The sequence below is a fragment of the Pantherophis guttatus genome, chromosome 4, assembly GCF_059756535.1.
Source record: "Pantherophis guttatus breed Tessera chromosome 4, ASM5975653v1, whole genome shotgun sequence".
NCBI classification, from domain to species: Eukaryota; Metazoa; Chordata; class Lepidosauria; order Squamata; family Colubridae; genus Pantherophis; species Pantherophis guttatus.
In genome coordinates, this window is record NC_142066.1 from 116,021,562 (window position 1) to 116,035,489 (window position 13,928).

Consider the following 13,928-nt stretch of genomic DNA (forward strand, 5'->3'; position numbering starts at 1 on the left):
GAATTCTCCAGGAATTCAACTAAGATCACATCAAGAGCAAAATGTGTAGTATTTTGGGAGATGTTTATCTTCATCTGTGACTTGTACCAAGAACATACCACATTTTAGGCCATATTTGTGCAGAAATACTGAAACTTTTAAAGAGATTACAAACTTTTAAGCTCAATTGTATTGTATAGTGAAGTAAACTTAAATACAGTTTTCAGTGACAATTGGGACCAAGAACTGTTGCAAAGCAATATTGTGATAAAATACAACATCATATGATAGTGCCAACTTATGACAGCAATTCCAGTTGCAAGCTATTAAGCGAATCCCATACAGATATTAATCATGACAACATGTGATTGCTATTTGCAACCTCTCGACAGCTTTCCCATTGACTTTGCTTGTTGGAAGCCAGCACTGATGGTTGCAAATGATGGGTCTGTGACAATTCACCACAGCCATCTCGCCATGGCTAACTTGCTACAGTTAATTTACCACAGCCAACTCACTGCAAGACACTTTCTATGGTCATCTCATCACAGGACAACTCAGTGCAGGACAAGAGTTACACTAATAAGGATATCAGCAACCCACAGTCTGGAGCTGCATGCAGCTCTTTCATCCCCCTGCTGTGGCTCCCTGTCAGCTGAATCTCCACTGGCTGGCCCCACCCCTCACCCTCTCCTCCCAGTCACTCCTCCCTGACCTGAGAAGGTAAGGGTGATGTGGGGGATGGATACTTGCTCCGTGTCGTAATGGGTTCCAGGAGGAGGAGGGGATGCCATCTCCCCCATTGTGAAGTGTGTGTCAGGCCTAGAAGCCATCTTTTTTGTTGCATTTAAATTTAATTCTGCTGCACAAGGCAGCAGCGGGCAGGTTATGGAGGTGGCAACAGAGCGGCATCAGTGACTCGGGTGAAGAGCAAGTTGCACATCTCCCCGAGCGACCAAGGTGCACACAGCACCAACGAGGGCCGGAAGAAGAGGCAAGTGCAGGGGTGCTTCGTTCCTGCTCTGGAATATGGAGTGAGTCTCCATTTCCCGTTGTCGTCCTTACCTTCTTGGGCTCAGGCGAGGAGTGACTGGGAGGGGAGGGCGAGGGGCGGGGCCAGCCAGTGGTGGGTTCAGCCAACAGGGAGCTACAGCAGGGGGATGAAAGAGCTTCATTTATCTGGGAACCTGAAATGATGCTTGATTTAAATCATATGGTAAAAAGCACCCAAACAAGAAGAAAGAGCACCATCAACAAAACAAAACAAAAAAACTAACTCTCTCTTGTTTTTGGAAATGGTTCAAGAGGGAACACACATACACACACACACGAGAGAGAGAGACAGACAGAAAGGAGAAAGAGAGAGAGAGATGAGAGAGAGAAAGAGAGACAGAGGGAGAAAGGGAGAAAGAGATCAGAGAAGAAGAAAGATGAGAGAAAGACGGAGAAAGAGAGAGAGATGAAAAGAAAAAGGAAGAAAAAGAGAGTGGGGTGAGAGACAGACAGAGGGAGAAAGGAAGAAATAGAGAGACAGAGGGAGAAAGAGAGATGAGAGAGAGAGAAAGATCTATCTATCTATCTATCTATCTATCTATCTATCTATTTATTTATATGCATTACTGTTTTAGCTAGGGTTTTTCCTACGTAAATCAAGATGTTTGTATAGCCATAGTTAAGTGACATCCCAAATCACTATTTTCTAGGCTTTATCAGACATTTAAACAGCAATATGTTGTCTGCTGCAAGACTTAAGGGAGACTAGAATAGATCTATTTCTGCCTTATTTGACTTCATCGGCTAGCCACACCCTCATTTTATGACTCCTCCCTGTAACGGTCAAATATTTATTTTGTTCATTTTTTCGTAGGTCTATATGTACATTACTGTTTTAGCCAGGGTTTTTCCTACGTAAATCAAGATGTTTGTATAGCCATAGTTAAGTGACATCCCAAATCACTATTTTCTAGGCTTTATCATACATTTAAGCAGCATTAAAAAAATGAACAAAATAATGGGATGTCACTTAACTATGGCTATACAAATATCTTGATTTACGTAGGAAAAACCCTGGCTATATATATATATATATATATCATAAGCAAGTTCCACTAGGCAGTCCAGGAGTGAGCAGTTCAAGTACCAGTTCCAAGAACTACAGAACTAGCAAGACAAGTCCAAACTCACAAGTCAAGAGCTGGGTGCTGGAATCACGGAGCTGAAGAAGATAAAGTAAATGGCTATCTCCAGCAACCATACCATCCCACGCACCTGGTTAAATAATTCCAAATGCAGTGTTTCTCATTAGGAGGGAAGATACTGCTTCTTAATGAGTAGCTTTGCCAACCTCCTCTGTGCTTTCCTTTGTTCCGCTCTTCGCGTCCATGGATTGAGTGGGTGCGGCATCTGTTCTTCATTGGAGGCAGCCTGTTGCAATTCTACAGCACTAACCAGCAGCAGCCGTACCTCTACTTCTTCTGCTCATGAGAGTGGCTATTCATCTGGTTGGGCGCTTTCCCTGATGTTCGATGGTCCAGAGATTATATCCTCCTTAGCCATCAAGCTCTGAGTGCTCCCAAGAATCCATTGTGCCTCTTTCTGATGACCCTGGTTCCAGCTCGTTTTCATCATCAGAGTTAGCAACTGATGAGGGCCAACCTATCTCCTCATTTTGGAGTCTCTCATAATTTTGAATCGGAGTAGACCAAATGACAGAATGAACAAAGAACTACCTGTAATTGCAATTTGTAGCCCTTATTTCTGTTCCTACTTTCTGGAGGCAGTGGACAATAGTGCCTGACTATCATCCCCATGGCACCTTTAATATGTATTAGTATTAATTTTTCTTACCTTTTCAGTTTCATAATTTTAGTTGTAGGATTAAGTTAGTTTTGCCTTTCAAGAGGCATTTGAAATATATACAGTGAATATAGGAAGTCTATACGTTCCAGTTAAAATGCCAGGTTTTTGAGATGTAAAAAAATCAGACTACGATAAATCACTTCAGAATTCTTTCTACCTTTAATATAACACATAAACTATACAGCTCAATTGAAAAACAAATTGTAATTTTTAAGGGAAAAAATAAACATACAATTATGTGGTTGCATAAAGATACACATTCTTAAACTAATACTTTGTTAAAATATGTTTTGATTTTATGACAGCATTCATTCTTTTTAGGGTAGGAACCTATTAGCCTGGCATATTTTGTCTTGGGAATCTTTGCCTGCTCTTCCTTGCAAAAGTGTTCCAAATCCTAAAATTGCAATGGCATCTCCTGTCCACAAACCTCTTTAAGTCATCCTACAGATATTCCATTCGATTGAGGTCCTGGCTCAGGCTGGACCATTTCAAAGCTTTGATCATCTTCTGGTGAAGCAATTCTTTTGTTGATCTGGAGGTATGCTTTGGGTCATGTTGAAAGGTGAAATTCATCTTTAACATTTTAGCAGAGGATTGAAGGTTTTGTGCCAAAACAGACTGATATTTGGAACAGTTCGTAATTCTTTCCATTGTGACTAAACCTCCTGTTCCACTTGAAAAAAAACCACCCCAAAGCATAATATTGTCACCACCATGCTTCACTGTAGGTATAGTGTACTTTTGGTGATGCACAGTATTGTTTTTGTGCCAAACATACTTTTTGGAATTATGGCCCAAAAAATTCAACCTTGATCTCATCGACCATAATATGTTTTCTTATATGCTTCTGTCAGACTTGATATAGGTTTTTGCAAAATTTAGCTGGGCTTGCATGTTTTTCTTTGTAAGAAAAGGCTTCCGTCTTGCCAATTCACCCCACAGCCCAGAATAACATGGGAGATTATTGCCACATGTAGTACGTAACCAGTACTTACCAGAAATTTTTGCAGATGTTGCTATAGGCTTTTTGCCAGCCTCTCACAGCAGGTTTTTTTCTTGTTTTTTCATCAATTTTGGAGGGGCATCCAATTCTTAGTAAGGTCACTGTTTTGCCATATATTCTCCACTTGTGGATGATAGTCTTCACTGTGTTCTATGGTATATGCAGTGTGTTGGAAAAAATTTTGTATGCTTCTCCTGATTGATACCATCCAAAAATAAGATCCCTTTGATGCTTTGTAAGCTCTTTGCAGACTATGGCTTGTGCTGTAAGAGACAACTGAGTAAATGTCAGAAAAATCCTACTAGCACAACTGAACTTTATATGAGCTTGAACAGAGTCACTTTGAGTGAATGGAGGTGTGTATTGACTACAATTTAACATCAGTTTGAATCTAATTGGTTGATCCCTACCTATAAAGGGTATAAACACCCATGAGCCACACTATTCTTATTTTTTTCCTCATTAATTTTAATTTGTTTTTCAATTGAATTGTACAGTTTATATGGTATATTAAAGGTGAAAAGAATTATGAAGTAATTTATCTTGGTGTGACTTTTTTACATTTCAAAAACATAGCATTTTAATAGGGCTGTATAGACTTTCTATATCCACTGTATGAATGAAGAGCAATCAGCATTACAGAGTAAAAAAATAATAATAATTCAGAAATCTTTCAAACTATTTACAAATCAGAGCCATGAATCTCTGTTGATAAGAAATGAATTTTAGAGTATAAATGTATACCATGCAAGTGCTGTTGACAAATTTAGCTTTTTAGTTAATATAGTATTCTATTTTTTCCCCAGAGGTATTGGTTAGCAGTGCTAAAGCTGATCTGACTTTGCAAGATAAGTGTAAAAACACTGCACTACATCTGGCTTGCAGCAAGGTATATATGATTTTCTGATTTGAAGCTTCTGTGATGTATTGCTCCTGCTGTTCTTGTAATTTTTTCCTCATAAAATAAGCTGCTCCAGACCAGCAGTGGCAGTACACCATTTCAACTGCAGTAGGAAGTAAATATTTCTTCTCTACAATTATATGTGGTGAGAATAGAAGGGATTCTTTCTGATTATTATTTCTTGGTCCTAACAAGATAATGAGGGAGAAACACATTTTTAACAAGAATCTAAGAGCTTAATTTACTTTATTCCTGGACTATTTTATTTATATATCAGTTCCATTTCCATAAAACATATCTAGGCACTGGATTTGGCAAAAGGAAAAGCAGGATGATACTTCAATGGGAAGAAGGGAGATTTTTTTTTAGAAACAGGAAATAGCCACTAGTGTAAAGGCAAGTGAAGTATTATGTAGAATATTCAAAAATCTTGAACCAGGCATGAACTCTATTTAATAAACTATCTAGTAGACCATATTATTGCTTATTTGTCAATAAAAATCTTTTAAGTTACAGCTATGTGTTCCTTATGTGTCTAAATGCATTTGTTATGGATTGTTTCAAGAGTAGAAGCTGGTGTTTTCTAAGCCTTGAAGAAATAAATGTTACTTTTTAAAAGAGAAATAATATACAAATTTTTCTTTCTGTCTCTTTTTAGGGTCATGAAACTAGTGCCTTGTTAATATTAGAGAAGATTACAGATAGAAATCTGATCAATGCCACCAATACAGCATTGCAGACGTAAGCAAATACTGTTTGGCACAATATTAGGCCATCTTTTTGTAATGAAAGATTAACCTTGGTTCATGTCAGTGGTGGGCTGCAAATTATTTAACAATTGGTTCTCTGCCCTAATGACTGGCTGGGTGGGCATGTGACCGGGTGGATGTGGCCAACTCAATGTCATGTCAAGGGGCCCTTCGCCTCACTTGCCCTCTCATGACCATGGGGATGCTGCAATGGTCGTAAGTGTGAAAAATTGTCATAAATCTCTTTTTTCAGTGCCATTGTAACTGAATGGTCACTAAATGAACTGTTGTAAATCAAGGATTACCTGTACAAAAATACAAAAAGCTTTTTCACTTGCAAAAAGCTTTCCTAAATACCAGTCATTAGATTAGAAATGGGGAAATACACACTGAAGATCAGTGAGTCATAGCTGTCATGGAAACCTAAACAATTCTGTCTGAATACCTTCCTTTTCCTCAGCAATACCTGCAACCTGGAGTTACAAATAGGCAGGTTGCCAGAGCACATTGAGGAATTAAAATATACTGCTCAAAAAAATAAAGGGAACATAAGCAGAAGACATCCGAGATCTGAATGAATGAAATAGCCTTATTAAATACTTCGTCCTTTACATACAGTAGTTTATACACTGCTCAAACAACTAAAGAGAACACAAAACTACTGTATATAACGAACAAAGTATTTAATAAGGCTATTTCATTCATTCAGATCTCAGATGTCTTCTGCTTGTGTTCCCTTTATTTTTTTGAGCAGTGTAGTTACAATACAAGGATAAATAACATATCAGCAGCCAAGTTACTCTTGCTCATAAAGTGAAACCTGTTAGAGTGTGTGTAAAAAGTATTTGTTGCTTGTGCAACGAGCAGAGCAGAAACACACAGGGAAGGAGATAAACGTGCGGCTCGTGTGAGAAAAATACTTTATAGATAACAAGCAGTCTCGGTGTAAGTAAAACAGTCCAAGGTCATAAACAGTAATATCAGTCCAGTAAGTATCTTCCCTTACCAAAGCAAACAGACTTTAGTAACTCTTGGTATACAGTACCATATAACAGACACAGTAAGCAACAGGATACAATCAGGTATCAATCCAGAAGAAGCAGGAAGAAGGAACGCTTCTCTGTGCTGCTTATTTAGGCACTGTAGCCTAATTACAGGGTTCAGCAAACCCTGATTACATGGCTCAGTTGTTTCTTAAAGAAACAGATATATTTCCTGACCAACAAGTTAGGAGTAAGCTACAAGCTGAACCTAACAAAACCCTTTGGCAGAGAGGTCATTTAAGCTCTCCAGAAAGTGGGTGGGCATATTTGGGCTACAAAATGGTAAGCTAAAGAGACAAATTAACATCTTGAGAGCTAATCCCATTCTGCCTTTGTTCAGACCTTGCTGCAGGGAATTTTTGCCTCTGAATATAGCTATCTCTTAAGTGCTGACATCTGCTATGGGCTATTAAGGAAGGTGGGGGCTGCTTTCTCCTAAGACAACATTTCTCCATTTCTCATTCAGGGAAATATATTGTTCCTTTTTAATATTTCTCAAAATATTTCATTCTTCTAGGAGAGAGGTGGGTGCTAACTTTATACAATTGGTGCCATGTTACTATGCCATATTATCATGAGAGAAAACTATGACCTGGATGACTGAAGAATCCCCATAGACAAGAGACTCCTGTGCTCAGTGAACTGAAAAAGTACCCTTTCCCACTCAGGAGAAGCAATCATTAGATCCATTTGCACTTTAAAGATACCAGCTGGTCTCACTCACCTCACAAGATATCCTTAGGTAATCATCCAGATTTAAGGAAAGAACACATGCTCCCAAAAAGGCAATAAAAAATCAGACAGAATGCCAGATTGCATCCTGCCTCTCAGCCATTTCTTCTATGGCTATGCCAACCCTTCTGTAAATAACTGTTCCAGCTGTGTTGGAAGTATACTCCAAAAAGCATAAAACAATCCTTTAACAATTATTAAGAAAGTCAAGCCCCAGGAATAAAAGTACCACAAAAAACTCCAGTGGGTTGGGGGAGACTTCGGAGAAGCTCAGGCTACAGACAGAAAGTTGCCAAGAACCATTAAGGCTGTTACAATGTAACAAGCTTAACTCAGAGGCAGTTTCTGAAAACACTTAAAGCAGCAGGGCAATTAAGATAAGGATTAGTTAGTTAGTTAGTTTATTATATTTATATACCGCCCTTCTCCCGAGGGACTCAGGGCGGTCAACAGCCATGGTAAAAACAATATACAACAAAAATTAAAAACTTGCTAAAATAATTCAATCATTCAGCCAAATTTAAAACATCCAACTAAAATCATTTTAAAACCCCTATCAAAACCCAATTTAAAAAACCTTTATCCTGTCAGACCAGCTTGCTGGAATAATAGGGTCTTCAGAGCACGACGGAAGGCACAGAGGTCGGGGATCCTTCGTATGTCCGGGGGCAGTTCATTCCATAGGGCCGGAGCCCCCACAGAGAAGGCTCTCCCCCTCGGGGTTGCCAGCCTACACTGTTTGGCTGACGGCACCCTGAGGAGGCCCTCTCTGTGGAAGCGTATTGGTTGGTGGGAGGCAATCGGTGGCAGAATGCGGTCCTGTAGGTAACCAGGTCCTAAGCCGTGGAGCGCTTTAAAGGTGGTAACCAACACCTTGAAGCACACCCGGAAGATCACCGGGAGCCAGTGCAGCTTGCGCAAGATGGGTGTTACATGGAAGCGACAAGTCGCCCCCGTTATTACTCGCGCGGCTGCATTCTGGACCAGTGGAGCCTCCGGGTGCTCCTCAAGGGGAGCCCCATGTAGAGAGCATTACAATAGTCCAGCCGGGAAGTGTCGAGGGCGTGAGTGACTGTGCGCAGGGCGTCCCGATCCAGAAAAGGACGCAACTGGGAGATCAAGCGAACCTGATAAAAAGCCCCCCTGGCCACGGCTGTCATATGATCCTCCAAGGACAGCCGTGAATCCAGGAGGACACCCAAGTTGCGAGCCCTCTCTGAGGGGGGTAAGATCTCATCCCCAATAGCCAGCGATGGTATCAGTTGGCTATATCAGGCCGTTGGGAGCCACAGCCACTCAGTCTTGGAGGGGTTGAGTCTGAGCCTGTTCCTCCCCACGGCCTCTGCATGACCTCCAGGCAGCGGGACATCACGTCAAGGGCATCATTGGGGTGGCCTGGGGTTGAAATGTACAACTGCGTGTCATCGGCATACAGTTGACACTTCACCCCAAAGCCACGGATGATCTCACCCAGCGGCTTCACATAAATGTTGAACAGAAGGGGCGAGAGGATCGACCCTTGCGGCACCCCACAAGTGAGGAGCCTCGAGATCAACCTCTGCCCCCCTCCCCCGTCAACACAAACTGCGTACGGTCAGAGAGGAAGGAGGAGAACCATCATAGCACAGTGCCCCCCACTCTCACCCTGTCCAGCCGACGCAGCATGATACCATGATCGATAGTATCAAAAGCCGCTAAGAGATCTAGGAGGACCAGGACAGAGGAGCAACCCCTGTCCAGGGCCCTCCAGAGATCATCAACCAATGTGATCAATGCTGTTTCCATGCTGTAACCTGCCCTGAAGCCCGACTAGCACGGATCTAGATAGACAGCTTCATCCAGGAATCGAGGAAGTTGTCCCGCCACCACACTCTCAATAGCCTTCGCCGCGAAGCGGAGATTGGAGACAGGATGATAGTTAGCTAATACAGCCGGGTCCAGGGAAGGCTTCTTGAGGAGGGGCCTCACCACCGCCTCTTTCAGGGCAGATGGGAAGACACCCTCACTCAATGAAGCGTTGGTAATCTCCTGAAACCAGCCTCGTGTAACCTCCCGGGAGGCCAGCACCAACCAGGAGGGACACGGGTCCAGTAAACATGTAGTAGCGTTAAGCCTCCCAAAAATCCTGTCCACGTCCTCAGGAGTCACATGGTCAAACTCTTCCCAGGTGACACTCTCAAGACTCACCTCCGTCATTCTGTCGGAGGCTATCCAATCAGAGTCCAGGCCGGTCCGAATCTGAGTGATTTTATCATGCAGGAATTGTCCAAAATCCTCAGCTCTACCCTGCAAGGGATCCTCCCTCGCTCCCACTCGTAGGAGAGAGTGGGTCACCCTAAACAGAGTGGCTGGGCGGTTCTCTGCAGATGCAATAAGAGTGGAAAAATAGTTAGATTTCGCCACTCTTATCGCCACTAGGTAGGTCTTGATATAATTATTAGGCACACAGGCACACCAAAATATTTTCTTCCTGCCTTCATTGCAGGATTAGCCCTGTAAAGTGGTAAAATATTTCTTCCAACAACTGGTTCTCCCAAACTGGTGCGAACCAGTAGCAGCCCACCTCTGATTCATGTGGTTTTGGTCTCATAGCTGAAAGAAAACTCTTCTGCTGTTGAGTTAATCATAATTTTGTGTCATCTAATCAATAAAGTTAATATTAACTTTTGTTTATTAACAGACTCTAATAATCTATGGATTTAAATGCTTTTATCAATTGAACCTCAGCAGTCTATGTCTGTAGAGATTCTCAGTCATCCAGTCATCCAGGTCAAGTAGCTTGAAATTCAAATAGCTACTTAATTTCATGCAATATAGATTCACTATTTACATATTCTCACTATTAACTCTTTATACATACAACAAGCAATTTGCATATCTGCTTCATAGTTACGTTTATTTGTTACAAATATTTTATGCTTAAATCATGCAGTCATTTTTAGATAATTTATTCTAATGAATTGAAAATTGTTCTTTTTCCTGCTCTAGAAATGCCTGGGATTTGTTTTTGTTACATTTTGCATCCTAATTTTTAGTGCTAAGGATACAAAAAAAGAAATACTAGCTGTAAAAGATATCTGTAGATTGATCCTTGTGTAGGTTACTGATTTTTTGTTGCAATGTTTTCACACTTCGTGGGTTTTCTGCACAGGCCTTTACATGTTGCTGCACGAAATGGATTAACAGTTGTAGTTCAAGAACTTCTGGGAAAAGGAGCAAGTGTACTTGCAGTAGATGAAAATGGTAAGTCGATGAAAACAGGATGAATTGCAGTCTAGGCACATTATTTTTAAATAGGTTAGCTTGAATTTGTCATTACAATAATTGGGATTCATCCATGAATTTAATTGTTCCTTTGATGGTTGAAGTATAGTAAATTTACTGCAAATATTTTCTTCCCTATTTTTAAAATATTTATAGTTATACAAATCACATTTCTTTAAAAAAATACTGAACAAGTCCATGGCAAATTATATACTTTTTATCTCTATTGCTTTAGTAGTAATCTATGAATAGATTTATAAATAAACCTTGCCAAATATGTGTTCCTTAAAGTGAAGGGTGGGGGAATTGGCAAGGTTGCTTATTAATATTCCATCATAAGTATATCTTTTGTTGTTACTTACAACAAATAACACGTGACGCCGCCACTTTTCCCCTTTGCATGGGCACCATGTGATGCATCCAGCCCATGGGCCGGGAGTTTGATAGCCCTAGTCTAGAGTCTCTAGACTAGCACTAATGATGTTATCTAGTTAGAGAATGAAACTTTTGCAAGAAAACAAGCAAGCTCAGAGAGCACCAAGGACCCCTAAGCTACAAATATTCTCCTTTATTGAGACAAATATTTGATGTCCAAGAGGCTGTTTTATAGCTTACAATATGCTTACCACAGCATTTCTCAAAATGGCATGAAATTTCATTACCAGTTTTCAATAGAAATGGGCTTAGTTGCATTGAGGTTCAAAATTAAATTTATTGACTATTACATATTACCCATTATAAGTATTTTAATAACCAAGTTGTCCAAGAAAATTGTTCCTAGTATCTTTGTTTAGTTGTGATAGATTTTGTATCTTTCACATTAAAAGTTCTGATTTGTTTCTTTTTTTAATGATTTCAGGAATATGGTGCTAATGTTTTTCAGAGGTCTGGCCCCATAATTATTTAAATTAAAATGCAAAACTATAATCCAGTTAGAATAATCATATATTTGGTTTTTAAGCATAAAAATGTTGCATTTTGCTTTTACATCCACGGCAGAACTGAAAGAAAGTAAAATAAAATTACTACTTTTCTCTCACCTCTAGGTTATACACCAGCATTGGCCTGTGCTCCAAATAAAGATGTGGCTGACTGCTTAGCTCTCATTCTGGCTACAATGATGCCTGTTTCATCAAGCAGCCAAATACCTTCTCTTACATTTAATTCCATTAATCATTATACTACTAGTTCAAAAACAGTCACCTTTGATTCTTCACCAATTACTCAAAGTGAACATAGCTCTTATTGTAGTTTCAACAACATTGTGAGAGAAGATGGCTATTCATATACAGAAGAAGATGAACTTAATGATTCAGATTCGGAAACCTATTAAAAAGCTTCATTAGAAGTCTGAAGAGTGAACTTTCTTGCTGAATTTCCAGTTTGTTATTGGAGAAAGATGTCTTGCTGAATATAAAAAAAGGACAACCCAAGGAAAAGATTTCTTTAACAAAAGTATGGGGATCACAAAAAATATGACTCTCGAGAGATTTTTAAAAGCAGGTTATGCAAAAGAAATGGTTGGAATCTATGTTTCAAAAAGTTATCTAGAATGTTATTTAATTGCAATGTACTGGTTTCAATGAATAATCCCACTACGGTTGTACATCTTTGTATAAAGAAATATGCAATTATATAACAAAATGGACAATACATTCAAATCTTAACTATAAAAACTAAGATCATTTTGAAGGCAATAATCGAATTTGGTACAGGAGGCATTGTTTGTGCTGCAAATTGCCAAAGGACCAAATAACTTAAGACTTTTTTTAAATTAAAAAAATCCTTTTTGAGAACACTTGAATAGCTTAAATAAGTAATAGTCTTAACCAACCCTTAAATTACAACTAGCAATTAATCTCAAATTGGTTTTAACTGTTGATTTTTTAATCATCTGATAGCCTTCCGACACTATTAAATATACCATGAAAATACAGCTTTTAATTTGTTAGACTTTTATGGTATTAAAGCTGTTACTAGCTGAACCAGGAATTGTCAGGGTAAAATGAGTACAAAAACAGCAATGTAGTAATCACTGCTCAGCTTTCTTTTATTTATCACACAAAGAAGAAAGAGAGAGGGATGCACAGATACACACACACACACACACACACAAATACACATGGGAATTCTCTGGGCAAGTCAAACTGCATCAAAAATACAACTGCAATATCCTGATATTTTATTAGGCTGCCATATAGAATACTATTTCTTAAATTCACCCAATATTTTACTTAATCTAGCGAATGATATTGGTGCCTCTGTGGTGTACATATAATTAAAAATGTTTTTTAAGGCTAAGAATATGACTGAAAAGAATACAATAAAATACTTTTATCCTATTACCAAAAAGGTACAATGTCGGATCTTGGAAACATACAGAAGTGGTTCATTTTATAATTTTTCAAATGATGCTGATCCTTCTGTTACAGTAAAAAACTTTACCTGTGTTTGTCTAATTTATAATAGGCTCCTGTAAAAAATATAAACATAGAAGAATGGCATTTCCCCCCTCAAGTTGGTTTGTTAAAATAGAAGCATTTACTTTATTTGGTTCTGCTTTAATTGAACAATTAAACGGTATAATTATTACTTGCTTTGGTTATGTACATGCGAGGCTATCTTGCATGAAAAGGTTATAGCAAATGGATTCCTACCTTCTTTTATCCTTTTTGTATTGTGAAACTGGAAACCTTAATACCATTGTAAACTATCAGCTTGTTTTCTGAACATAGTGTGAAAACACAAGACAGTATTTTGATCTATTTGATAATTTTGTGGGTTTTTTGAAGAATTAACGAGCATGTACATAGAAATAGCATTTGCTTGAATACTGTACTTACCTGCACTCTTTCAGTACATCAAGATTACTGTGTATATTTTACAGAGTATAATAAAATCGAAATGTGAGAATTGTATAATGAATAATTTATGTATCATTATGGAGTATTGAGAATTAATTCAAATTTATTTTATTGAAACCTCAGATTTATAAATCTTATTGTGCAATGCTTTTTTATTTTCTTTATTCTAAAGCAATAATTAGCTTAACTAGTATCTGAATTAGCAGTAATTCAGATATTTAAATATATATTTCGGAGACCTTGTTATCTTTTATTTTAACTGGATTTAATTTCTAAAAGAATCTTAGGTATTGTTATTGGACAGTTGAAAATCTTGAAAGTCTGAGGTTTTCTTTTCTGTATTACTTTATATACACTAATGTCTAAAATGGAATAGATATAAAAGTCTAGAAATTAATTAGCTGGGTATCAACATGCTCTATGAGACTTCCTTTTTACTTCACAATTAACTCTGAAAGCAATATTTATTTTATAAATGAAGCTACCAACTTTTGGAACATTTGAATTGATTATGAACTATGGAACATTTAG

At 38.6% G+C, this 13,928-nt stretch overlaps 1 protein-coding gene across 10 annotated transcripts in view; it reads left to right on the top strand.

Moving 5' to 3' along the window:
• Positions 1–13,451, top strand: part of ANKRD28 (ankyrin repeat domain 28) — a 94,260-nt gene extending 80,809 nt beyond the window's left edge. For 8 of the 10 annotated variants that reach the window (XM_034402229.3, XM_087892596.1, XM_087892597.1 and 5 more), the window contains 4 exons: positions 4,651–4,733; positions 5,404–5,486; positions 10,421–10,512; positions 11,580–13,451. In XM_034402229.3, the coding sequence (XP_034258120.1) occupies positions 4,651–4,733; positions 5,404–5,486; positions 10,421–10,512; positions 11,580–11,866 (545 nt within the window). In that variant the 3' untranslated portion in view covers positions 11,867–13,451. The remainder of the gene's footprint in view (positions 1–4,650; positions 4,734–5,403; positions 5,487–10,420; positions 10,513–11,579) is intronic. The other 2 variants (XR_015733982.1, XR_015733981.1) reach the window with 1 other exon arrangement.
• The last annotated feature ends 477 nt before the right edge of the window (positions 13,452–13,928 follow it).